At 41.9% G+C, this 25,878-nt stretch overlaps 2 protein-coding genes across 2 annotated transcripts; both read left to right on the forward strand.

Moving 5' to 3' along the window:
• Positions 1-1,684: 1,684 nt before the first annotated feature.
• On the forward strand, positions 1,685-12,657 carry shrprbck1r (sharpin and rbck1 related). The gene is made up of 14 exons (XM_041065876.1): positions 1,685-2,390; positions 3,360-3,534; positions 4,742-4,819; positions 5,044-5,185; positions 5,316-5,406; positions 5,540-5,861; positions 6,078-6,178; positions 6,404-6,574; positions 7,961-8,121; positions 8,950-9,061; positions 9,991-10,170; positions 10,449-10,547; positions 10,838-10,981; positions 11,211-12,657. The coding sequence occupies exons 1-14, from the start codon at positions 2,115-2,117 to the stop codon at positions 11,289-11,291; spliced, it is 2,133 nt and encodes a 710-aa protein (XP_040921810.1). The 5' UTR covers positions 1,685-2,114; the 3' UTR covers positions 11,292-12,657.
• Positions 12,658-13,558: 901 nt separating this feature from the next.
• Positions 13,559-25,673, forward strand: oplah (5-oxoprolinase, ATP-hydrolysing). The gene is made up of 28 exons (XM_041065918.1): positions 13,559-13,654; positions 14,338-14,557; positions 14,954-15,145; positions 15,559-15,673; positions 16,031-16,154; positions 16,721-16,916; positions 17,112-17,277; positions 17,625-17,763; positions 18,055-18,122; positions 18,612-18,786; positions 18,883-19,027; positions 19,157-19,269; positions 19,432-19,602; positions 19,830-19,967; positions 20,196-20,334; positions 20,452-20,564; positions 20,907-21,058; positions 21,173-21,333; positions 21,429-21,530; positions 21,632-21,806; positions 22,155-22,339; positions 22,515-22,661; positions 22,796-22,930; positions 23,167-23,316; positions 23,419-23,576; positions 23,687-23,847; positions 24,044-24,141; positions 24,642-25,673. The coding sequence occupies exons 2-28, from the start codon at positions 14,387-14,389 to the stop codon at positions 24,792-24,794; spliced, it is 3,942 nt and encodes a 1,313-aa protein (XP_040921852.1). The 5' UTR covers positions 13,559-13,654; positions 14,338-14,386; the 3' UTR covers positions 24,795-25,673.
• Positions 25,674-25,878: the final 205 nt, after the last annotated feature.

Genomic DNA, 25,878 nt, shown 5'->3' on the forward strand with positions numbered 1-25,878 from the left:
GGCTCATCAGCACCTGATTGAATGGCTTCATCTCGCCTGTCTCATCTGTGTTTCTGTGAATGGAGGCACAGAGGATCACCTGTCAGGTCACAGCATGTGGTACCTGCCAGACTCCCTGCTTCAATTACACATTGTGTGTAAAATCTTTGAGCTATCGTGAAATTCCAAAAAAGAATAGTGTTTCAAGTAAGAATAAACAATTAAAAGTATTTCATTCTTAAAAATATCGATACATGAACAATATATATAATGTTTAAAGGGGGGGATTTTTAAAGAGGAGGTTACCAGGAGAGTCTGGAGAAATGTGGTATTGATTGAGAAAACCCCGCTTGCAGAATGATTAACAGCTTGACCCAGCTGAGCTTTGTGATCTAAATCATTCCCCTTTTGTGCTACAGTATATTTTGTTAATTGCCTCACAATTCGTGACCTACACAGTGTGTGGGCTGGGACTTTCATTGACCACATTTGGTTTACCCTCTCTCCTAAAAAAAGCTTCGACTGGTAAACAAATTTCAGTCAGTTTTACTAAAGGCATTTCCTGTTGCGCTTTCATTCAGAACAAAAGGCATCCGGATTGCAGTTTCCCTAAACATGAATTTTCCACAAATGATAGCAAAGGCTTTGCTTTTCTGAGGATTTAATCAGGAAGATTTGAATAGTAGAATTTTACACCAAGGACAATAAACTCTTATTAATACTATACAGCTTTGCTTAATGACAGCCAAAATGATTGAGCCTCACCTGGATGGTAAGTTTCCATCTGGGTATGAGATCTTCAAAAAGGGAAGCACCAAGTCAAAAAGAGAACTACATTGTAAGTGAAATGGTTCGTTGTAATTGTAATTATCTGTCTCAAACAACTTAATAATTGAATAATTGAATTCCATTTAGCTTTTTTCAGTTTTAGGTTGCTGCTATTGTTCATGCTGGCTCATATATCATGGGACACTTGAATAGAATTGGACCTCCATTAATCTTTAATCTTGCAAAACCGGTGTTGTTCCTACTATGACAGGCCAGGCTGTCTGTTGTGGAGAAAGCCTGTATTATGTGAATGATTTATTAAAAAAAAAAAAATAATAATCCTAATGCACCAAAGGTTTGTGTCAGAGATAACTTTGTGAAAAGCACAGCATAGAATTAATTAAGGTGTGAGACCAAAATTATGAGGTGGGTCCTCAGACTGCACTCAAGTCCTGTGTGGAGGTGTTTTGACAGCTGTGGTGGAGAGCACCATCTAAAGCCTGGTTCATACAAAACACATAACACAACGGACCAAAATCTCCCACAGGTGTTCAACTGGGCTGAGATCTGGTCATTGTGGAGGTCATAGCATAGGATTTACGCCATTATCATACCCATCAAACCACTTAGTGACCCCTGAATTATCATGAAGAAGAGGGGGCATTTTTATATGGGATGCCTTGCTGCCCCTTTGTGGTCAAATATGTACACATACACGTTCTGAATAGTATCACCACAATTGTATTGCATTGAAACCACAGCCTTAAAACCGTCGCCTCGGCAGCTGTATACCTTAAATTGAAATATTATTATTTTTTAAATTATTATTTAAAATATTAAACAGTAAGTGAGCTAACAGGGGAACTAGCCAAACGACATTCATAAATATTACAGCAGCATACGTCATCCTACCGACAACGCATGCGCAATACGGAGTGAAAACATACGCACTAACAACATGCTCAGCGTTACTAGTATCTAACTACTACATTAACCTTAACGTCGGAGAGATATGGAATACCTCGGAGGATATTATTAGAGCTCCGCAGTCAAAAAGAAACACTAAACCTAACGGAAACGGAGCTTTAGCGACAACGGAAGAAGAGAGAAGTGAAACCTCGCGTTTGGGCTGTAGTTTTTTTTTTTTTTTTTTTTTGAAGTTGCTCCAAACAGTTGTCAGACTCTGCGCACTTGCTTCCTGTTGTCAGTGAGGCGAATAGTTATCTAACAGCGAGGTACAATGTAAGAAGTATCGCGACAGGTTACTGAAAACAAGGGCAGGAAAACACCGTGGTTCACGACGTAAACAACCCAGCGGACCCCTCGCGTGTGTTTGTGTTAGTTTTCTACATGAGTCTGTCGGCAGGATGTCGCTGAGCTCAGGCGGTTGGACTCACACCCCTGGCTACACACCGGACCAGTCTGCTGCCCCGTCTAGTCACCATGGGGCCTCGCAGCCACAACTTGGCGGCCAAACCGTCCTCATTTCGGTTCGGGTGTCGGTGTGCCATTCTAGCATTCGGCCCCTGTGTCTTCCGGGAGCAGGTGATGAGTCACTCCGCCTGCAGCTCAGCATGGACCCGGGGAAATCCGGGGAATTCCGGCTGTCGCTCCAGGACAGCAGCGAGACTGGCCGAAGTGTGGTGAGTTCACAGCCGCAGGACAGCAGTTTTGTCTTTGGGAATGAACACTCTGTGTAATGAAAGATTTGACGTGTGAAAATATGGTGGCATACAAAATCAAACTTAAGTTTATTTATAGCGGTGGCTCCTGACCTTTCTGGCTTGTGATCAAGGCTGGATCTGCTAGGGGGCCCCCGGGGTAAAACGAAGTTGAGGGCCCCTTTTGACCTCTGTGTTCCTCAGATTTAATGTGCCTTTTGTATGTTTCCTGTTAAGACACCAATGAGGTAGTTTACAAAACAAAATATGGCAGTTTAATTATGTTTTGCATTTATATCTCTTTAAATCCATTACAAATGTATTTTGACATGTTTGTAATAAGTAAAGAAATGTATCAAAAGTTCAATGCAACTTTTATAAGACAAAAACAAAGTTTATTTCCCAGTGCACTAAACTAAAACTGGTTTAGTCTAATACAATACCTCTTCAGTAAATCTTACTTTCTTAAAGTTAATAATGTTTAGATTTTTCTTTTAGACACAACTTTACTGTCTTTTTTTGTCTGTGGTGCTGCTGCATTGCATTGCATTACTGTAAAAAGCTTTTTGAATAGTTAGTCTGCGCTAATTATAAATGGAATGGAAAATATTAGACACACATCACAGTATGATGCATTAAAATTCAGTGGCTTGGGAAAGTTCCATGCAAAGCCTCTATTGTTTTCCGTTAATTGCATTTTTTTAGTTAGTTCATATTTGTTCTGTTGTTTGAGATCTTCTTAGTTACGTACTGTAACAATGTGTGACTATATTTAAGTTTGTTACAATACAATGGAATATTAAAATGATGTTTTTACCAAACCATGTGCAAACATGCAGTGACACACATAGTTGCCATTTTGGCGTAACATAACCTGTGATTCATTTACCTTCCCTATTTCACCTTGCCTTTACCTAATCTCATTCTTGCTCTCTCTTCCTCTTGTTCCAGACCATCGCAGAGTTTGATTTGAGGACAGTAAACTATGAGGTGAAGTCTCCAAAGTGCCATGAACTGAGTTTGGCAGCACCTCCACATGACCGCATCAGCTTTAACTTCCGCTGTGAGCAGGAGGCCCATGAGTGGGCCACCGTGGTGATGTCATCCTTAAGAGAGGCACGTAAAGGTCAGTCACCTACCGTAACATGTACTCACATTTCTCTTAGATAGAAGCCAAAGAGGAAAGATGGGGAAAAGCTTGGATATTTTCTTGCAACAGGGTCATATGAGCATTTTCAAACCCACTTTTGTTGTGTATTCTCAAGTGGTGGAATTGATTTGCCCTGTAGTGAACTTAGCTTGTGCGAAATGAGCTTGGCGTACCAAACTGTTAAGTTATTTACTTTATGTGAACAGAAGAGCTTTTCACTGGCCCAGTCAATACTTGGGAATACCACTTGTGTCAAACTCAACCACTATAACAAAGCTTTATGTTTTTTAGTTTAAAGGGAATTTAAATGAATTTCTCTTACTTATATAATCTGACCTTTTTGCATGTATATAAGCAGTAAAGAAATAAGAAAAGTAAAGAAATAAGAGATAACAGATAACAGAAAGTGACACACTTGTAAATGCAATTGTATTGGTTATAAATCAACTTTTATAATCACTATGGGCCAACATCAGTTTGAGATTTATGTAGAACTGTGCCGTTTACAGCTGTGGATGACTATGGAAATCAGCAGCTGTAGCTGTAACACAACCCTAGCCCTTTAGTTGTCAACTATCTTAATATAGCTGAAAGTGCTGATGCAGGAACTTCCCCTGGGAATCTCCCTTCATAGGTAAACTGGGCTTAACCAGCTGAGTAGAGAACTTAAGAACAGATGCAGGACATGCATAAAGGATTATATTTTCTTCCTGGGCTGGGAGAAACCGAAGACACTTCAGGATGATATAAAGAATTGTATTGGGTACTCCACAGAATTATACTAGAACCATGTTGAGCTTATTTTCTAGCTAAAAAGTGCTTGTTAAACATTCTAGCTAAAAAGTGCCTGTTAAACATTCAAACTGACATAGAGAATGTGGAAGTTGGGGTGTAATAGACAAATTAGCCCAAGGGCACTAGAAACAGAAGCCTCTCTTTCAGATGATCTCATTAACACTTTAGTGGGAGCTGCTCTCGCTTTAGTTGTGGTCTAACTTAAATCTTTAAACCGTGAATTAGATGTATTGCATAGATGATCTCAGATAGATGAAATGAGATCACTGACAGCACCCAATGTCTCATTCAGATGGCTAAAAAAGTGAAAGATCTCAGTCTGAATGTTTCTTGTGTTTTCTGTTTAAACAATTTTTTTTTTCTGGTTTTCAACACTTTTCATTTGCAGTCGCCCCTCAAGATAATGGTCCACAGCCCCCAGTCGATGGTGTCCATCTTCACAACATGCTGGCCCTGCAACGAACAGGTATGTACACTGAACATCCTCTTGTTAATTTTGATTATTATCTGATGTAATTAATTAGCTCATTCGTTCACCCATTTTGCTCATTCATTCACTAAGTCGTTATGTGGCTCTGTAGTGGCTCTTTGGAGGTATGGAAGCATCCTCTGCGTGGGCCTGCCTGTACTGCATGTTCACCTGTGTGGGCTTGTCTGTGTTTCCTTGTGCATGTATGTATCCATCTGTAGAGGACACCTGCATAGAGCTGACCCGAGCCATAGAAGCAGGCGACATGCAGTCTGCTTCTTTCATTGCTGCCACGCTCGCCCGACAACATGCTGCGCTTAAGATTCAGCCCTTTTCCAAAGACTATGAAGACACAGAAATCAAGTAGGGACTTGCTTTCTAATTATGAATTTAACATGATTGATGGTTCAAGAATTGTTTTACATTTTAAAATGTGATATAAAGTATGATATAGATTTTTGGCTGATGGCTTGTATTTTGTGTTATTTAACAGTTTGGCTGTTGTAGTTGAAGATTCTTCCTCTTCCTGTTGTGTCACTGTGAAAGTTTTACCGCATATGACGACCGCAGCACTGAAACAACAGGTTAGTCTAAAGAATGTTTCTCCTACTAATTTTTCCTCTCACAATATCACTATTATTCTACCTTATCATTTACATTTCTTTCTTTCACTGTCATTCTCTCTTGTTTGCTTCTTTTTATCTTCTACCACCTCAGATGTTTCTTGAGTATGGCTTTCACCCACGGGTGCAGCGCTGGGTGATTGGCCAGTGCTTGTGCGCCAACCAGCGTTCCCTTGCCTCCTATGGTGTTCGTCAGGACGGTGACACGGCCTTCTTGTACCTCCTCTCAGCCCGTCATGCTCGCTTGACGCTCCAGGTCCTCCAGCAGGATCAGGAGAGCGCCCTTCTCCTTAGTCCTTCATCAGAGTCGCTCCCCACCCCTCCCCAGCCTTCTACCTCTGCAAACGGCCCCTTGTCTCAGGACAGGAGGCCGTACACCACTCTACCCTCTAGATTCCATACCAGCAGCAACACTGGTGAGTGAGGGCATTAATATGTGGGTTTGACTGATAGAAAACAGACTCAATAGAAAATGTAGGAATAGACCAAGTTAAATGTACTTTAATGTAGTAGGAGTGTATGTATCAAAGGTTATGTAACATTCACACACTAGGTTAATGGGAACTCGCATTCACTTGCAGATGGTACTGGCTGCTTGTTAAATTCCCCTTTATTCGTCTTAAATGTTTCAGGCGGCTCAGAGAGAGGACTCATCAGTGAGATCAGAGATCTCATCAACCTAGAGATGCCTCAACTCAGTGAAGCACTGAGCCCCAACACATCCTCCACCCAGGTAATTCACAGCAGCGATAATGTTGGCATTGCAATTATAGCATGTTTAAGTTTCTTTATAAACACACACTATTCAAAATTGTAGGTCCTTGGGTAAAATATGCCGTTTGATAAGGCAGAATGTGCGTTTCCTACATTGTGAAACATAAAAAATGTGTACTGAAAGATAAATAGCAAAGTTCAACTCGTAAGTTAAAAAAATAAAAGTGCTGATCTGTGTTTTCAGGGTTGGGCATGCCCCTCTTGCACTTACATTAACAAACCAACTTGGCCAGGCTGCGAGATCTGCAGTACAAACCGACCTGAGAGCTACGTCATCCCGGGGGGATACCGACCCGATGCGCTGGAACTCCGGCGCATCCAGCAAGAGAAGGAGGCGATCAGGCAGTATCAGCAGGTAGGAAATACACAATCGACTGAACATACCGTACACACACAGTCTTACATATACAGTCATACACCTGTATGCATGCAACAACAATTTGTGTCACCCATATATACTTAGAATAAAACCTCAGTATGAAAATTGAAGGTTTGGACATACCATTTACTCACAGTTACAGAGAAGGGTTACATCAAACAGGCTTAGGTCAGATGATATTATGTTTAAAAAAAATAAAAGGTTGCTAGGCAAAACAGGGTTCCAAATTGGGCAAAACATTCACAAAAATAATGAGAGGGAAATATGAAAATTGATTCAAAGCTGACATTTGAAACTTGCAGGCTCTCTCAGGTTGACTCTCTTCTCTTCTGTCTCTGTTTTTTTGAAGGAGAAAGGGAGAAGAGAGGTGCTGAGGAGTGCTGGGGCTCAAAACAACTCACTCCTGTATAACCTGGACCAGGACTACTGAACACACAGAGACACAGGCATACACACACTCAGTCACGTTCTGTTTCATTCACCGACAGTCTGAACTCGTTGCACTCTTCGAACACTCACTTTTAGATCACAGAAGAAATCATACACAACCCTACGTTTCTATGCATATCTACGTATATGCTTGAATTGAAAGCATATGGTACTGTTATTTCTAATATGAAGTTGAATGTAAGTTAACAAGCTCATGCACTGACACCACTGCACTCTATTTAAGCCTTATATCCAGCTAGTATTGGCCAAGTAAGCAATATAAGTGATGGTATGGGTGCATCCCCTGTTTCCAATGTTTTGCATGTTTACGATATCCTACAGTAGAGACACTGTATGAGAATAGACGATTTCACATTTTATGAAAATGTGCAGACACTGACATGGTGAAGGAAGACCAATCTTCTGATGCCATTATTTACATTTAATCTGATAAATATGGATATTCTTTTCTCACGTAAACAAATAATGAACTTATTTGGCCCTGGTGATAATGATCAATCAGGCTCTAATGATAAGACAATGAATTACTTTTTTTTTTTCTTTATACTGACCATCCTGCTGGATAATCGTGATCACTGTTGACTTTTTACATTGAGTGGCTTTTTGATGAACTCACAATGGGCAGAGGTTGCCACTAAATTGAATGTAATACCCTGGTTGATAATTTTGCACTGTCTGATTGTATATACTCTGTGAAACAGATAATAAAATGTTTATACACATCGTGTGTATCGGCATGTGTAAAGCATGCCTGCTGGTGTGTTTATGTATGAGTGAAAAATTGTAAAACTTTTTTTTTTTTTGATGTATTACCAATCTCACTGTGCCCCGATTAAAAAAAAAAATAACTGAAGAGAAGTTGTTTATGGAAAATGCCTTTAACTCTCCCAACAACACCACTCCTTGTCTCAGGCAAGGGAAGTGGAGCGCAGGGAGAATTTTGCACGGCTGGTGATGATGGATGGCCATGATCTGGTGCCTAACCCAGAACCTGTGGACTGTAGGATCTGCTACGTGGACCTGCAGCCTGGAGAGGGGGTCCTGCTGAGGGAGTGTCTTCACTGCTTCTGCAGGTAAGAATCTGGGAGGAATCTTTTAAATACCAAGTAGAAAGAGTGAAGATACACTCATGGTCAGTATCACTAAAATGTTGAGTAATTAAATATTTAAACATGTCATCTCTCCTGCATATTTTGCATTCATGCAACCCCATATCAGCACACTCCTACCAACATGTTTAATGGTTGGTACTGTAAAGTCACCTTGGTGGTCTTGGCCACATCTGATCCAAACAAATGGCAGCGTATACTGCCAACGCTCATCAGGCTTCTTTACATGCTCTTCTGTAAAGTTTGTTCTTGCAGCTTTGTGAGCAATGGTTTTCTTCTTGGTCGCCGTCTAGAGAGGTTGACTTCATCCAATGTCCTTCGCACTGTTTGATCAGTCACTGAAAAAACGTTTTCCAAAGATAACTGTGCCAATTTAGAAGCACTTTGACATGTCTTTTTCAATGTAAGGTTGCATAAATAGTGAATTGTGTGTGACATCATCTTTCCAGCACAACCACTGCACCTTCTGTTACTGGTATTATGGTTCTTTCTATACCTCCTAACCACTGCTGCAACTGTGTTTTGGCTTATGTGTAATCGTCTTCTTGCACTCTCTTCCGTCATTATAAAGTCTCACAATCAAGTTTCTTATTTGTTCATGCAGTTCCTTACTATGTGGAGCAAATGCCTTACACTTTAAATTAAAAATAACACAATTACTGTAAGTTGCTACATTTTTCATTCATTTAATGTTTTAGTGATTATTTTTTTTATTTGTATTTTTTGATTTTGATTAAATATCCTGGATGTTTCTCATGATTCAAACCTTTGTGTGTGTGTGTTTCTTCCCAGAGAGTGCTTACGCTCAGTCATCATGCTGAGTGAGGAACCCGAGGTGTCCTGTCCCTACAGAGATGACACATATTCCTGTGCCCGCTTTCTGCAGGAGAGGGAGATCAAAGCTGTGAGTTACACCAACAAATGTGTTTGTTCTGATACAGTACCATCTCTAACTGGTGTATTAGCAGCTAGTATTAGCATCCTAAAGCATCAGCGTGTTTTAATTTAGCAAGAAAATCTCCTTTCAGTACCGTCAGTTTCAGCCAAGAAACTGGAGCTACTGCTCCGCTACTTGTTTTCAGCCCAGTGTTTGACTTCTCTCCCTGTGGACAGCCTTTAGCTGCTCCAGCTGTGGTGAAGCAACAATTGCCCATATGGACACAGCTGCTAAATGTTAAGCAATAAAGTGTGATCCAAGCAGGACTGATGAAGACAGGCGGTGGTTTTAACTTAGTCTCTGTGTGAGGCGTGAAGTGCATTGTGGGAAAATGGCTTTGAAATATCACCCAGTCAAGCTGATTTGACAAAACATGTGGATTGGGTAAAAAGTCCAAGAGAAGAACTCTCACTCTTCAGAACATAATGTTTGAGTGTGGAAATCATCAATAATAAACTATATGTGTGTGTGTACGTGTGTGTGCTGTACAATACAGTGACACTGCTTGTATAAGTGTTCACTTACACAAGCAGTGTCAATGGAGATTACTGCAAACACCAGTACCATTCAAGAGAACAAAGACACCCCTTGTCCCATTGGTTTAGCCGATAGTAACCCATGACAGATTTACATCCAATATCCGGAAGCACTCAGCCTCACATATGTCAGACTTATGGAAATACCCCCATGCTTGAAATAACACACCAGCACATACAAGAATATAATAACTTGTAATAATATGAAACTAATACAAAAACATCATACTGCTGTCTCATGTTCATATATCATATGTAAAGAACAGATGTTATATAAGGATGTTTTCACAGTCTAATGCAAAATACTTTCACACCTGGTTTCGTGGCATTTGCAGTTTTCTTTCCTTTTCCGCTTTACAGTTAGTGCCGGCAGACGAGTATGAGCGCTGGCTGCAGAGAGGTCTCTCAGTGGCAGAGTCTCGATGCGAGGGCAGCTATCACTGCGCCACTCCAGACTGTCGGGGCTGGTGTGTGTACGAGGACACAGTCAATGTCTTCCACTGTCCTGTCTGTGGGAAACACAACTGCCTGATTTGCAAGGTAAGAATTATATATCCTATATACACAGAAATAATACAGTATTTTCCATAGTTTCTTGGAGACCCAGCTAGCCCTGGCCTGTCCACTCTCGTAATACCCCTTTTGTACCTCAAGAGGCAATAGCGAGTCACTGTAGTGTCCAGTCTGCCCTCAGTTCAAGATAAGAGGATGAAGAAGTAGTCCCTTTAAAGGCAGAAATGTTTGTCTTTATACATCACAGACTTTCACTGAAATTAAATCTACATTTTTTTTCTGTTTTTGTTTCTATGTTTCTCCAGGCTATCCACGAGGGTATGAACTGTAAGCAATACCAGGATGATCTTGCAGCTCGTGCCATAAATGACTCTGCTGCAAGGAGGACAACACATCTACTCAAGGTGAGCTGTACTAGACTCTTGTTAACATGTGTATGTTGTGAAGGAGAGATCTCTTCTAAACTGTCTGTCTCTGTTTTTGGAACTGCTATCCTAAATACAGTACAAGTGAATTTTATACATGGTATGGCCAATCCATGTCTAAGTGTAGAGATGTGTTGTAATCCAGAGATAGATGGCTGTGTGTACTGATCAAACCAATACTGGCATCTACCACGTCATCTCATATTCTCTGATTCTTCCTTTTGAACTTGTGTTCTCCATCTTACACTCACTTTCTGTCTCACAAACAGACTCTTGTGCAATCAGGGGAGGCAATGCACTGTCCCCAGTGTGGCATCATTGTGCAGAAGAGGGATGGATGTGATTGGCTGCGCTGCACCGTCTGTCACACGGAGATCTGCTGGGTAACCAGAGGGCCCCGCTGGGGGCCTAGGGTAAGAAATCCTTCCTTTGCCTAATTTCTTTTTTTTTTTTTTTTGCCCAAATCTATTTATCCTAGCTCCTACACCTTCCGGATTTATGAACAGTGATTTAGGAACCAAACATTTTTGGTCTTCTTCTGTGGAATGGTGGTATTATTCATTCATCTTGGTCAGACAGCTACTCATAAAAATGTATTTTCCCAAAATGTCATTTTTTCAACTCATTCTGTTCCTATCCAAGGGTCCTGGAGACACCAGTGGAGGATGTCGTTGCAACGTCAACAATCAGAAATGTCACCCTAAGTGTCAAAACTGCCACTAAGACACTCAAGAGTGGGCAGATTGAAAGAGGAAATGAGAGATGACTTAACTTGGAATAAACTATTCTCTAAAATAGGGGAAAGAAGACTGAGGAGTATAAAAATGTATATTTAAGCCAAAACTGACTTTGCAGGATTGTTACATACAGTGCATCCCGCTTGTTACAACTGGAGACATTCTCAGAAAATTTCTAACCATCACTTACTGCCAAAATATATTCACTTGGCTTTTCAGTATAATCAGACTGACCGGAATAATATCTTGACATTTAGCTCTGCTTCTCACAAACAACAAAATACAAGCTGTGTGATTTTAGCATAAATCAGTCGATCACAATTGACTGTAATGATGAGAAGTATGGTTGGAAGTATGCAGGGAAAGAGTATTAACTTTTTTTTTGTGCGTGGTGCCTTTTCAAAATGATTGCACTGCAAATGTAGCAATACAGATGTTTTGTCCTCTGTTTTGGTAGTTACATACCAGGATGCATTAAACTGAAGTGACCTTATTCTTGTGCACAAAAGCTGTAGCAGGGTGTTTGTGATGACATTTTTCTAGGAAAAGTGATAAAATCCTTGTTGTGTCCTTGATATGCAATTTTCTGCATTGACGTAGATTGTGTATGTTATATATTGTTAGTATGTATTTTGTGTCTGATAATGCCATTTCATGTGAGCCGTGTTACCAAAGACGTTTGAAATGAGTATGTGTCTGATCGTTAGTCTGATTCTGATTTGTTGTTTTTAACACCCAACCTAGAGTGGAACAAGACTGCGTTCTGTTTGTCACTTACAGGCTTCCGTATTTGACAAGAAGTGCAGGGGAGTAGAGGTCACAGAGGCAGTATCTCTACCGCACTGCTGACCAGCTGTGTATTGTATGGCAGCATTGTCAATAAATGGGACAGTGTATTGATTAATAGTCAAATATTCATTGTAATACTTGAATATTGTCTGTCTGGTTGATAAGCTCATACTCCCATTAAGGAACTAAAGGGTACACATGGTGATATTAGCCAGCACACTTAACTGCTTTTATAATGGTATGTGAAATGCTTGTATCCATATTGATATTTAGAATATTTTCTAATTCATGTATGCATGAATTTCTTATTCTTAGATGATCATGGATTTTCACAACATCATCACCTTAACTAGGATAAGAGCGAGTATCCTGACCACACCACTGCACTCTATGTTCACCATTTAAAAAATAAGATGCACTCCAAATACCACAGTATGCCCTCAACTACACTACTACCCCACGCTGAGAAGCCACAGAAAATTGTTCACTGTTACTTGTGTTCAAATGACAGCACTGTGTAGCTGATGTTCCTCTGTGCCTTAATGATCTATAAACAACCTTTAAACTCACAGATTCTTTGTGTGTGTTTTGATTTCTTGTTGGATGAATTTAAAAACTGCAAAACTGCGTCATCACGTCTTCCTGTTGCTGGAGTGACCACAGTTTGGGAAAGTGAAAGTTGGAGAACATCCCCGCCATGGGTGGCTATTTCAGCAGAATCAATTCAGTGATTGTGAGACCTTCCTTTCTTAGACAAAACAAGGAGAACATTATCTCAGTTAAGTCATCTGAAATCCCTTTTGGGGGATTTTTAGAAATACTGGCTTCAGTGTTACTAAGATCCTGACTATGGCCCTAAAACTATCCTGTATTCTAACTTAGATTTTTTGCTAATAATCCATAAATGTTACAATTTACCTTCTTTTAATACAAGGCATAGCATCTGCAAGTGTCATATTCAGGAAACCTGACCACTGCTTGACTTGAGACCTTGTAGCAAAAAAGTAACTATCAAAAACTTTATAAAATAATAAATATCATATCCATCATATTAATAAACAAAGAAATAAATAAATATATAAATCAATCAATTATGAAATAATTACTTTGGATAATAGCTGATGGATAAAAGGTGATTGGGGACAGCTATATATATATATATACAAGGTAACGAATTTATTTGTTTGTTTGTTTGTTTTTTTTGTTGTTTTTTAATGAAGCTTCTTATATTAAATAGCAGTTGTGCCGTCTGATGGACCCACTTTCACCCAGTTTCATTTAAGCATTTGAAAGAAACAGTTCTCGGCGCATGTAATGCTCCCAGCCACTTCCCTGTGAGCACAATTCACCTCAACCAGACAGCGCTGCTCAAATTTCAGACCACCGGCTCCTCGCAGCTGGGCGGAGTTTAAACTCCAGCTAGCGTCACATGCAGGCAAGAGACGGCTGCTTCGATGTGGTTACTGCTGTCGTAACGTGACCGAGCAGAGACAAGTGAAGTGAGGTGGATCTGACAGTCACCGGATTATCAAAGATTAACAGCGCAGCACCGGCGGACAGGTGAGTGTAAGATGTCAATGTCAGCCCTGTTTAGCTTTCCGTTGCTTCGAATCGGGCGATCTGCACGCTTCCCTGCACACAGACACAAGTGCACGGCTTGTAGCCACAGCACGCACACAGGAGCTGAGTCGCGTTGTAGCCTTATTGTAGAGGTAATTTCGATTGAATTGAGCCGGTGCATTTTTTTTTAATTCTCGTTTATACACTCTGTCATTGTTTGTTGTCTCTGGAAAAGTTCCTGCAGGATCCGCAGAGAGATGGAAGATGCGCTTATCTTACTTTATGGTGGCGGTCTGGTCAGTGATAATCCTGCAGGATTCCTCTGGGATTTGCATGTTTTTCAGTGATGCAATGTGCCTTTAAAGTTGCACGGCTTGTTCACTTTGTTTTAAAGTCACAGTAGCTTCTACATGTGTAAAAACGTAGAAAACTTATATAAATAGTAAAAAAAAATATGGACTAAGTATGTGACTACAAGGGCAGACAGGTCAAAAAAAAGGAGGGCTGGTTTACATAAGCTTGGTGGGGGTTGATTAGAAAGGGTTGTCACAGGCTTTCAAAGCAGTTTGTGAATGACAAGCATTTCTCCCCCTTTCAACAGGTATCTCACCTGGTCCCTTATCAGTGTTTACAGAGTGAATACAGTCAGTCTCTTTAATTCTTGTCTCACTGTTCTTTCTCAGACTCCACTCAGTCCCAGATTCAGGAGAAGCTGCTTTGTCTCTTTTCACTATGGCTGAGACTAAGGGGAAATTCGACTTTGCCATCGACCGGGGTGGCACCTTCACCGACGTGTTTGCCCGGCTGCCCGACGGTCGCGAGAGGGTCCTGAAACTGCTGTCTCGAGACCCCCAGAACTACAAAGACGCACCCACTGAGGGGATCCGCAGAGTCCTGGAAGAGGTGAATAGATGTATTGATACACACATACTGCAATATTAGAAAGCACTTTATAGTTATATTTAATTTCATCATTTCATGCAATGGGTTTGCTGGGATTAAAGGTTAGATGGGGGTTAAGAAATATGGGTGATGGTTGCCTGAAGCCTTAAAAGTTATGCAAGTTGTTACTGGAATGTTATTACAAATGTTATTAGAATCTGGATTTTGATTGGAAAAACTTTGGTGTGGTTGAGATTGAGATCTTCAAGAACTCTGTCTTCCAGCAAATAAAAATTGGGGCAATTTCTTTAAATTTTGAGATAACTTGTCTGATTTTGAGCACATGACATAAGAGTAAAATATGGGGATTATTAGATTGTGTATGATATATACATATTTGTATGCATTTGTTGACAGGAAACAGGGCGGGCCTTCCCTCGCGACCAGCCCGTAGACACCTCCCTAATTGGCTGGATCAGAATGGGCACGACGGTGGCGACCAACGCTTTGCTGGAGCGAGAAGGAGAAAGGACCGCTCTCCTGGTCACGAAGGGCTTCAAGGACCTGCTGCACATTGGCACACAGGCCAGGCCAAAGCTCTTTGATTTGGTTCGTAATTACCGTTTTCTAAAACCCAGGAGTATATGCATAAGTGTATAAATTTAAAGGTGAAGCGAGTGCAGACATTAACAGAAAAGCCAGCTTGTGAAAAAGTTCACAAATTATTTACTTGACCCTGAATTGCGAGTTTATCCCACCACCTGACCACAGATACCAACTCATATAGAAGCAGATCAGCATCCTTATGTATTTGTAACTGTTCTGTACATGGTGTTAAAGAGCGGCGTGGATACAGGGCTACTGTCCCTGTAACAGTAAAAACAACGGTTTTGTTATTATCTTGTGTTGCAGAGACTGAGGGCAAGTCTTGGAGTTTGCCCCCAGACCAGTTGTACCATTAGTGGTTTAAGTGGTCACCTGTTTTGAATTCCTGTAACCTGTGTGTGTGTGTATATTAACAGGAGGTTGCAGTGCCCGAGGTGCTGTATGAGGAGGTAATAGAGGTGGATGAGCGAGTCGTCCTTAGGCAGGATGGCTGCCAGCTGCCCAGGAAGGATCCCAAATGTATTGTCACAGGTGTGAAACACAACTGTATGTTCTCTTTTACAAGTGTATTCGAATTTCAAGATGTGGTAGAATCAGACACGTGTTTGCTTTGCATTTCTTTTTTTCCACTAAGTCTTTTAACAGCCGTCCATCACTTTCCTGTCTGAAGCATCTTAGCAACTATTTAATGAATTGCCATGAGTTTTTGTGCATTGTTTCTGTTGCAAACTGCAATATACTGTATTTTTTTGGTCTGCAATATAGGAGTGCAAGCTCAATCCACTTACCATACATGTGGAAAGCTGTTCTGTATGATAGCATTGCCAGATAGATTTCCTTAAATAATTTGAAGCAATGCGTGTGTGTGTGTGTGCTGGTCTTTCCCAGGCAGTACCGGGGATTCTCTGGAGGTGTGGAGGGAGCTGGATCTTGAGCGTGTGGAAAAAGACCTAAGAGGAGTTCTGTCTCGCGGGATCACCAGTCTGGCTGTCCTCCTGCTGCACTCATACACGTCAGTAGCACCGCTTGTTTCTGTCCTTTTAGGCACAGAGGCTTATTTACTCAAGCTACATTTAGTCATCTGTCTTCCTTTCACATCCAATCTCTCTGTGTCTGGAATAAGTTTGACTCTTGGGAGTAATGGAATGTACACTGATTATGTTAATGTAGTCTGGTGTCCAATTGCCTGCTTCTATATTATGCGTTGCCCACGTGGTTTACTCAGTGGAAGTTCAAGTTTTTCTGCCTCTTTCCTCCCTTTGCTTCAATTCTGCTCCCATTCTTTCAAATCCATTCACACCTGAATAAACATCTTACGGCAAGTTTCTAAAAATGAAAGCGAACAAAGAGGTTGACTTCAGTTGACTTAAAAAAGACACTTTCAGTAGTTAATGTTTTTTGCTTCATGCCACATGTCACAGACAAAGCACATGGATATTTCGAAGGCTTTTAAGTGAAAAGACAAACACAGTATACGATAGGGCGTTGGTGAAATTACATAAGAGCTTTATGTTTGACTTGCACTCCAGCTCCAGCCTCCACCCATTCCCTCTCTCTCTTTCTGTCTCTCTCTTTCAGATGGTCCGATCATGAGAAAGCGGTGGGCGCTCTGGCGCGTCGTCTGGGCTTCGCCCAGGTGTCTCTGTCCAGCGAGGTCATGCCCATGGTGCGGGCGGTGCCTCGGGGCTACACCGTCTGCGCTGACGCTTATCTCACACCCAAAATTCATCAGTATTTAAAAGGCTTCACCTCTGGCTTTAAGGGTGGTCTGAAGGTGTGTTCTGTGTGTTTCTCACATGTTGTTGTTGTGCTGAGGCCAAATACCTACCATGGAGGCATAAATCAGATCACTCGTGCCCTCCACCCTACAGAAAAGAGGAAGGATTTTCCAGATGTTCAAGCAGCTGGACGTCAGTATCAGACCCTGAAACAGAAATTGAAGTGATCTCTTATTTCCCTCTGAACTCAGGATGTGGACGTGTTGTTCATGCAATCGGATGGCGGTCTGACTCCCATGGAACAGTTCTGCGGTTCGCGGGCCATTCTGTCTGGCCCAGCCGGGGGTGTGGTGGGATACGCCATCACCTCTTATAGCCAGATGGAGAAAAAACCTGTGATTGGCTTTGACATGGGTGGTGAGTGAGGGGGAATGTTGAGGAGTTCTGGCTAATACTTTGAGCAAACACAGAATCCACCGGCTATGTGAGGAACTTCCTGCTATTGTTTTGAAGTTCTTTGTTGTACAGTTTACTGTTCATCTAGACTGTCTCAGATGTTGATTATTACACTTGATAGTTTCTGTATTTCCAACTTTTTAATGGGATTTGTTGTTTGAGTGCTGAAGCTAGTATTCAGTGTTTTTATTACAGCTTAAAGAAAAAGAAAACAAGAATCGAAGGGAAAAAAAAACACTTTTATAGACTTCAGTGTTTTTTTATTCTTATCGTCTTCCTGACTTGCTCTCTCTTCTTTGTCCCTCCAGGAACCTCCACAGATGTGAGCCGATATGCTGGCCAGTATGAGCATGTGTTTGAGGCTACCACAGCCGGAGTCACCCTGCAAGCACCTCAGCTGGACATCAACACCGTGGCAGCAGGAGGAGGGTCACGACTCTTCTTCAGGTCAGGGATGGGATGCATCAATGTGTTTCTGGCGTATTTTGATGAGATATTTTCGATAGGTCCAGTTCAATTTGCTGTTAGTCTGTCATCAAGAAAAGTAAATGTATTCAACAGAAGTTTTGAACAGTGACTTTTTAATTTATGCGCTCATCTTATTTCCAGTGGATCTTTAACTCACTGAGACACTTGTAATTAACATGTTAACATGCATAATTCCTTTGCCTCTTTCTTCCTGTTCTGTGACCTCCCTCCTTTCGCTATACTTGTCTTCTTCCTTTCCTTACCTCTCAGATCAGGGATGTTTGTGGTTGGACCAGAGTCTGCAGGTGCGCACCCAGGACCTGCATGCTACAGAAAAGGTAACAGACAGCTTGATTTCCTCTACCGTTCTCCACCTTTTCCATTTAATTTCTGTTTCAGCCTTCATTCATCCACGCAAAAAATCCTGCCATAGAGTGGGATTGGATTGATAATCAGATTTAGCTGTGTGAAGGCTTGAAACTGGCGCAAATCCAAGCTTCACATGATATACAGTAACTGCGGCTTGCCTCACAGTTCTCTGCTGGAGCTGTAATATGTGCTAACAAAAAGAAACTCGACTGACTCCATTGTTGACGTACCCTGTTGGAGAGTTGGGTAGTGGTTAGCTCTGTTCCTCCAGTGCCTTTCCACGGTTGTACTTGAACATTTATCATAGAATGACCTAAAAATTTTATTTTAATACAAGACTGAAATATCAATTAAGCATCTCACATAAATGCTGCCTTTTATAAACATGTACTTCGAACTACACAGTTCTGGAGAAACAGAATTAGAATTTATTCACTGGTGGATTTTTTTTTTCCTAGGTGGCCCTCTGACTGTGACTGATGCTAACTTAGCCCTGGGACGACTCCTTCCTTCCTTCTTCCCAAAGATCTTTGGGCCCGGTGAGAACGAACCTCTGTCCTTGGACGAGACCATGAAGCATTTCCGTCATCTCACCCAAGAGATCAACCTCTTCTTGTCTTCTAACCAGTCACAGGCAATAATATTTACTGAAATACTGAGTAGAACTCTAATTTTCATTTTGTTATAGAGTAATGATGAGGCTATTGGGTTTTTTTTATGTTTTCATTTGAAGGTTAGCGCAAATGGGGCTAACCACTCGCACAACAGCACGTTGCCAAACAGCCAATCAGAGATGAGCATGGAGGAGGTGGCCATGGGATTCATTCGTGTCGCTAATGAGGCCATGTGCCGGCCAATCAGAGCTCTGACACAGGTCATTTGGGTTGTTGCTCCAGCTTGTTGAAATAACAGCTCGACATTTGGTTAAGTGTGTGAGACATGTAAAAGTCATACTGGTCTTTCTCTCTCTCCCATCCCTCCCCCATACACTACTCCCTCATAGGCCAAGGGCCATGATACATCTCAACATGTGTTGGCATGTTTCGGGGGTGCAGGTGGCCAACATGCTTGTGCTATCGCTCGAGCCCTGGGGATGAAGACTGTCTTTATACATAAGTAAGGCTGACAGACTGTGTTTCAGTGTTGTTGTTGTGTGTGAGAATGAAGGAGTTTGCAGGTAAAACTTGTTGTTGTTTGCTGTTTTAGTAATTTGAAAGAAACCTGGCTGGCCTGTTTGCTAACAGTAGCAACAACTGTGTAAATGTGTGTGTTTTGCAGGTACAGCGGCGTGCTGTCTGCCTACGGTCTGGCTCTGGCTGACGTGGTGGAGGAGGTGCAGGAGCCATGCTCACTGCAGTATGAACAGCATTGTTTCAGCAAGCTCGACCAAAGGGTGGAGCAGCTCTCAAAACGCTGCCACGACACGCTTTGTGCACGTGGCTTCACCAGGTCAGCCCCCACAAAACACTACACACTTTGGGGTTAACCTCCTGCCTGTCGAGGTGGGTTAACCTACCCTACCTTTACATTGTTACCAGAACCACTGATATTCACTAAATACATGCATATTTAACATATAATGACACATTATATGTTAAATATGCATGTAACATATAATGACACATTATTTAAGTACACCAGGCTAAAGCAGTCTTGTTTTTCTTGTCCTCCTTCAGCAGTCAGATAGCTACTGAGGTTTTCCTCCACCTGCGTTATGAGGGCACCGACTGCGCTCTCATGGTTACTGCTGCCGGTCACCCCACCAACGCCCAGTCCTGTCGAGCTGGAGACTTCCGCAGTGCCTTCACCAAGCGGTAAGCTCTGTCTTCAGTAATTTCTTCACATATATCACCATACACTGTCCTCACTCAAAAGTGAATAAGTTATTGCCTCACACGCTGTGGCTCTTTCGTGCCTTATATTTACAGTGTGTAAGCAAATGCACCATTAAGTTAATGGGTCATTTTCCCATAGGAGATAGTACCAGTACTCATGGTTTCTTATTTTCCCTTTTGTCACACACCTCCTTTTTTTATTCGTAGTTACCTGAAGGAATTTGGATTCACCATTCCAGACAGACCTATCATGGTTGATGACATCAGAGTCAGGGGTTGTGGAAAGTCTGGTATCAAATCGGTTCATAAAGCAAAGACGGGACCCTGTCAGGCCAAACCTGTCACGGTATATGGACTTCAATTCACGCAAACACAAGCCTGAATATTTCATGCATGCATACACGCGTGGACTGGTCTGGAAACAGTTATTGTGTGGTTATTTTATCTCTGTTCTTCTCTGTAGATGACCAAGTGTTACTTTGAGGATGGTTACCTGGACACCAGTGTGTATCTATGGGAGGAGCTGCCATGTGGTCACAGCATCCAGGGACCAGCCATCATCATTGACAAAAACAGGCAGGCATTTTTCACTTACTATTGTTAATAGCTTTCAAATGAATCATGAGCAACTCTTTTTTTCATTATGGAATCTTTTTCTTAATATTTAAATTTGCTTCACTAAATTCAGAACATTGAAATCTGTTAAATATCATAAATTGATGCCTTTGAATTTATATTTTCAGATATCTTAAATGCAGTTGTCTGTTTTCACTACTTTACTTCCAATAGATTTTTTTACTTTCCTGCATTGAGTTTGATGTGAACTTGGTCTTTAAAGTGCTTCACACGGCAATACTGTCTGTATTTACTCTGCCTGAACAACTGTGCTTGAATACATGTATATAATTTCTCTATCAGCACCATCCTGGTGGAGCCGTGCTGTGAGGCCCGTCTGACAGAGGGGGGCGATGTTTGCATGACTGTAGGCTCTGACCCTCACTGTGCCCTCGGCACCGAGCTCAACACTGTGCAGCTCTCCATCTTCTCCCACCGCTTCATGAGCATAGCAGGTACATCAACAAAGAAAAGAGGGTGGAAAGGAGAGAATGAGGAAGACAGAAAATGTGGGAGCCTGGAGTGAAGTAAAGTGAAGTAGGGATTGTTCCATCTATCTTCCTCTACAGAGCAGATGGGCAGAGTTCTCCAAAGAACCTCCATCTCCACCAACATCAAGGAACGTCTCGACTTCTCCTGCGCCGTGTTTGGACCAGACGGCGGTCTGGTGTCCAACGCCCCTCACATCCCTGTCCACCTGGGTGCCATGCAAGAGACTGTGCAGTACCAGGTGAGGGATGTGTAGCGGTGCATGTTTCTGAGTGCGGTCACATTGCTGAGGGGTGACACAAAGGAAAGTTCCTTTTTCCTTTTTTCTCTTCGCAGATCAGATCACTGGGGAACAAACTGAAAGAAGGGGATGTGATTCTGAGCAACCACCCGTGTGCTGGGGGCAGTCACCTTCCAGACCTCACAGTCATTACACCAGTCAGTCTGTCTGGTTTTCTTTCTGCATCCTTGCTCTCCTACCTCTCCTTTCCTCTCCTATCTCTTTTTCACTGCCTTCTTTCTCCCTTTTCTCACCCCAGGTGTTTAGAGAAGGGGTGGGCCGGCCGGTGTTCTTTGTAGCCAGCAGAGGGCACCATGCCGACATCGGAGGCATCACTCCAGGCTCCATGCCCCCCCATTCCACCTCCCTTCAGCAGGAGGGTGCTGTCTTCACTTCCTTCAAGCTCGTCACTGGCGGGGTCTTCCAGGAAGAGGGTAAGAGATGAGGCGATGAGCTGACAATAGAAGTGAGAAACAAATGAAAGGAAGGAGCAGACATAACACAGAACTTTATCAACAAGTCAAGATAAAGAATCCTTGCTTCATTTTTTTTTCCAAATCATTTGTCTGAGAAGAGGTGTTTCTTTGCAAATACACTATGGATTTAACAAAGACCATACTGTACCAATCAATTTGCATATTAGAGTCAAGACTGAATATTTACTGTAATTTTATATGACATTCATTCATCACTTTCTTCACTCTTTGTCCCCATGGTGCTTTTCTCTTTGCCCCCCCCCCACTGCATTCCTCCCTCTGCGCTTCCTTCCTTCTCCATATCAGCTGTAACTGAAGCTCTGATGGCTCCGGCCCAGTACCCAGACTGCTCTGGGACTCGTAATCTCCATGACAACCTGTCAGACCTGCGGGCTCAGGTGGCAGCCAATCAGAGAGGCAGCCAGCTGGTGGGGGAGTTGATTGACAGCTATGGGCTGGCTGTGGTACAGGCCTATATGGGGTACATTCAAGTAAGTGTGGCTCCACGTGAAACAGTATTTTAAATAAATAAATATATAAATATATAAATATATAAATATATAAATATATAAATATATAGTTATATAGTTATATAGTTATAGTTATACTGAACAGTATTAGGTACTTGTGTTGTACTGCTACAGCCGTTGTGTGCTATTCTCCCAGAGTAACGCAGAGCTGGCAGTGAGGGACATGCTGAAAGACTTTGCACGTCGTCGACGGCAACAGACTGGCTCTTTGGAGGTGGAGTCGGAGGATTTCATGGATGATGGGACGCCAATCAGATTGCGAGTCCAGATTAATGAAGAAGAGGTAAGCAGAGGGAATCTCCGTGGGATCATTATAATTTTATGTTGAACAATATATTACAAACATTACTAGCTTGTATGCCAGACCATCAGTAAATATTTACATTAATTAAGTTTCAAAAACCTCTGTCATTACAGGGCAGTGCGGTTTTTGACTTCACAGGGACTGGGACAGAGGTGTGGGGGAACTGCAACGCTCCACGGGCCATCACCCTCTCTGCGCTCATCTACTGCCTGCGCTGCATGGTCGGACAGGACATCCCCCTCAATCAGGTAATGATGTTTTATTCTAGGAACCCATGGGTGGGTTCAAAGAACTTTAAAGTTTTGCTTGTGTGTAAAAATGGGTTCCAATAGCCAGTTCCAAAAGGTTTCAGTAAGGATGCAGATTCAGAACTGGATTCATATTCCATGACATTCTGTCGAAGTCTTTTGGCAGGCACACTTAATCAGGCAAGAAAATCTGTGATTTTTCACATCATTTAAAAAAAATTATGTATCTTTTACAGGGCTGTCTTGCACCGATCAAAGTCATCATACCCCCTGGCTCGATCCTTCAGCCCTCCCAGAATGCTGCTGTGGTCGGAGGAAATGTTCTCACATCCCAGAGAGTGGTTGACGTCATCTTTAAGGCGTTTGAGGTGTGCGCCGCCTCACAGGTAAGAAAGCCTGGATGTGTCCATTTCATGTCCATCAAATATTTAAAAAAAAACAAACCATTTTTGGTGGAGAAATTCTTATTTCATTCTTCTTGCCATCAGGGCTGCATGAACAACATTTCATTTGGCAGCGAAAGGATCGGTTACTATGAAACAGTTGCCGGGGGAGCGGGGGCCGGGCCAGGCTGGAAAGGGCGGAGTGGAGTTCACAGTCACATGACCAACACCCGCATCACTGACCCTGAGATTCTGGAGAAGAGGTGGGACATGAGTTCAAGTTTTAGTTAAAGAAATTTAAAGTATAAATTTGTTGTGCTGTTTAGTCAGTATGATTGATCTGTGCATTGGCCCCTGGTTGTCTGGTGTTCAGGTATCCAGTGATTTTAGAGCAGTTCTCTCTGCGGCCCGCCTCAGGAGGTGCAGGGAAGTACAACGGTGGAGACGGTGTGATCCGGAAACTTTTGTTCAGGAACAAAGTGGTTCTGTCTGTATTGACAGAGAGGCGATCCACTCACCCCTATGGCCTCCAAGGTAAACTCTCAGCTTTTGAACCTGCCTTTAGAAGTCCTCAGCAGTCATTTTCATATTTGTTTCCTTCTCTAAATTAGGTTATTTATAGTTTATTTTTTTAACGTGGTTTTGCATTTTTCCTTGCAGCTAGTAGTCTCTTTCTTTCTTTCTTTTTGTTTTTGGAAAAAACTTTGCCCTCACTTTCTTCCCTTGTCAGGGGGTGAGGATGGTGCAGCAGGGCTGAACCTGCTCCACAGGGCGGATGGCAGAATCCTCAACCTGGGAGCCAAAACCAGCGTCACCCTTCAGCCCGGGGTAAGACTGCACAATGTGAATGTGAAAAGAAACACTGTCAGAATAACAATAAGAGCACTACATATTCCAAATACAGGAAAGTCTTGCTGAGTTTTGTTATGCTGCATGAAAATGTTAAGCCGTAATGTGTAAGAGTACAAGGACTTTTTAAATTTTTATTTTGATTAGGTAACTGTTGGTGTTAAAAAGGCTGCAGAATGAGAAGGCAGGGCTGTTTATGTTCTGTGGTTCTGGTTTTCTGTTTTATAGATTGTCATTTGTTCCACCAATCATGTACAGCTAAGGTGACGGCACATGGCGCTGCATTAATTAGTGTTAATTAAGAGTGTTAGCAAATTGTAGGCCCCAACCTATTGCAGGCAGAGAAACGTAATATAAGCTAGCCTAGCATTTAGACTTAAGTTCCCAGTGCATATAGTAACTTGTGATATATTTCTGTTAATAGAAACTGAGAATTCAGCTACTGGATATCCTGTTTTATGTCTGTGTGTCTCCTACAGGACATGTTCTGCCTCTACACTCCTGGAGGAGGAGGATATGGAAAAGAAGAGGAAACCAGCAGCAGACCTCAGAGCAAGCGCAGGCGCTTGAATGAGGCTTTCCTTGAGAGGGGCAGCGTATTCGAATACCGTATGGCGCAGGAGGGAGTGTGAGGAGAAACAAGAAAGCGAAAGAGAGTTAAGCCAGAGGAGAGGAGGAGGAGAAACATGGGGAAATTACAGGAACACAAGCACAGAGAAAGGTGGAAAACACAGATGGAAAGATTCTTTGATATGAGCGAGGAAGGCAGTGGTAGCAACAATCGTATGGTCATACTATGAGAAATAAAGACCTAGACGTAGGCGAGCAAATTTTTTTTTTTACCAGTTTCTGCTCGTACTAACAGCATCAATAGTCAGCACCACAGGGACATGCAACATTCTTTTGCAGTACTATCTGTGTGCTAACAGATATTTCATAGACCTTTAACACAGAGAAGTGTCATATTTTCAGAGTTAATGAAAAATACTGTAACTCTGTGCTTCCATTAGCAGGCAGTGACTTAATACTAACAGCTCAGGTTAAAGTTAAACCTGTCTACAACAAACTATATATGGGCACCAAAATTGTTTCTGTGATTGTGTTGTTTGGTTAAGTGTAACATTCCTCTTGTTGCCTGGAATGTTTTTCTTGAGCGTGTTTAATAGTCCCATTTTGATAAAAACATATTGCAGGGTACATTTCCAAGAACCCGTATTTTATGGAGACCCCAGATCTGCCATTGTAAGTTAGACATAGTGTGTATTTTTTTGCCTACTGAATCGTTTTCCAGTTTTGACATTAGATAAAGTCGACCTGTTTTAACTTGAACAACCACTTATCTAACAACTCGATAACATGGTTACTCTTCTTCTGTTATTTTAACAGGACAGACAAATACACCCTGTTTCTACTAATGAGATTAGTCTCCTTTCTCTCTTTTTTCCCCTGATCATGTCTTTAAAAGAAAACAGTAGTTTCACATTTCCTGTGTAGGACAGGAGGAATCTGTTTATAAATTTAATGACTTTTGTGCAAAGATTTATCAAATCAAATTGACTAATTCAATGTAGCAGTTGTGATTTTGTTTGGTCAAATTGTCATCATGAACATCTATTTGGCTCATTCAAATATATGTATGAGGTTTGTAGAGGAGGATAATTCAGATAACATTCTTCTGCCTCCCAAGTGTGTGTTGTGTGTGTGTGTTTGGGGGAT

This window comes from Toxotes jaculatrix, chromosome 20 (assembly GCF_017976425.1).
Source record: "Toxotes jaculatrix isolate fToxJac2 chromosome 20, fToxJac2.pri, whole genome shotgun sequence".
Classification (NCBI taxonomy): domain Eukaryota; kingdom Metazoa; phylum Chordata; class Actinopteri; family Toxotidae; genus Toxotes; species Toxotes jaculatrix.

Coding starts and splice junctions, on each gene's coding strand:
- shrprbck1r (XM_041065876.1), top strand. CDS start 2,115: ATGTCGCTGAGCTCAGGCGGTTGGACTCACACCCCTGGCTACACACCG. Junction 3,535..4,741: donor CTTAAGAGAGGCACGTAAAG/GTCAGTCACCTA, acceptor TTTCATTTGCAG/TCGCCCCTCAAGATAATGGT. Junction 10,171..10,448: donor ACAACTGCCTGATTTGCAAG/GTAAGAATTATA, acceptor ATGTTTCTCCAG/GCTATCCACGAGGGTATGAA.
- oplah (XM_041065918.1), top strand. CDS start 14,387: ATGGCTGAGACTAAGGGGAAATTCGACTTTGCCATCGACCGGGGTGGC. Junction 17,278..17,624: donor GATTGGCTTTGACATGGGTG/GTGAGTGAGGGG, acceptor TTGTCCCTCCAG/GAACCTCCACAGATGTGAGC. Junction 18,123..18,611: donor ACCTGCATGCTACAGAAAAG/GTAACAGACAGC, acceptor TTTTTTTCCTAG/GTGGCCCTCTGACTGTGACT.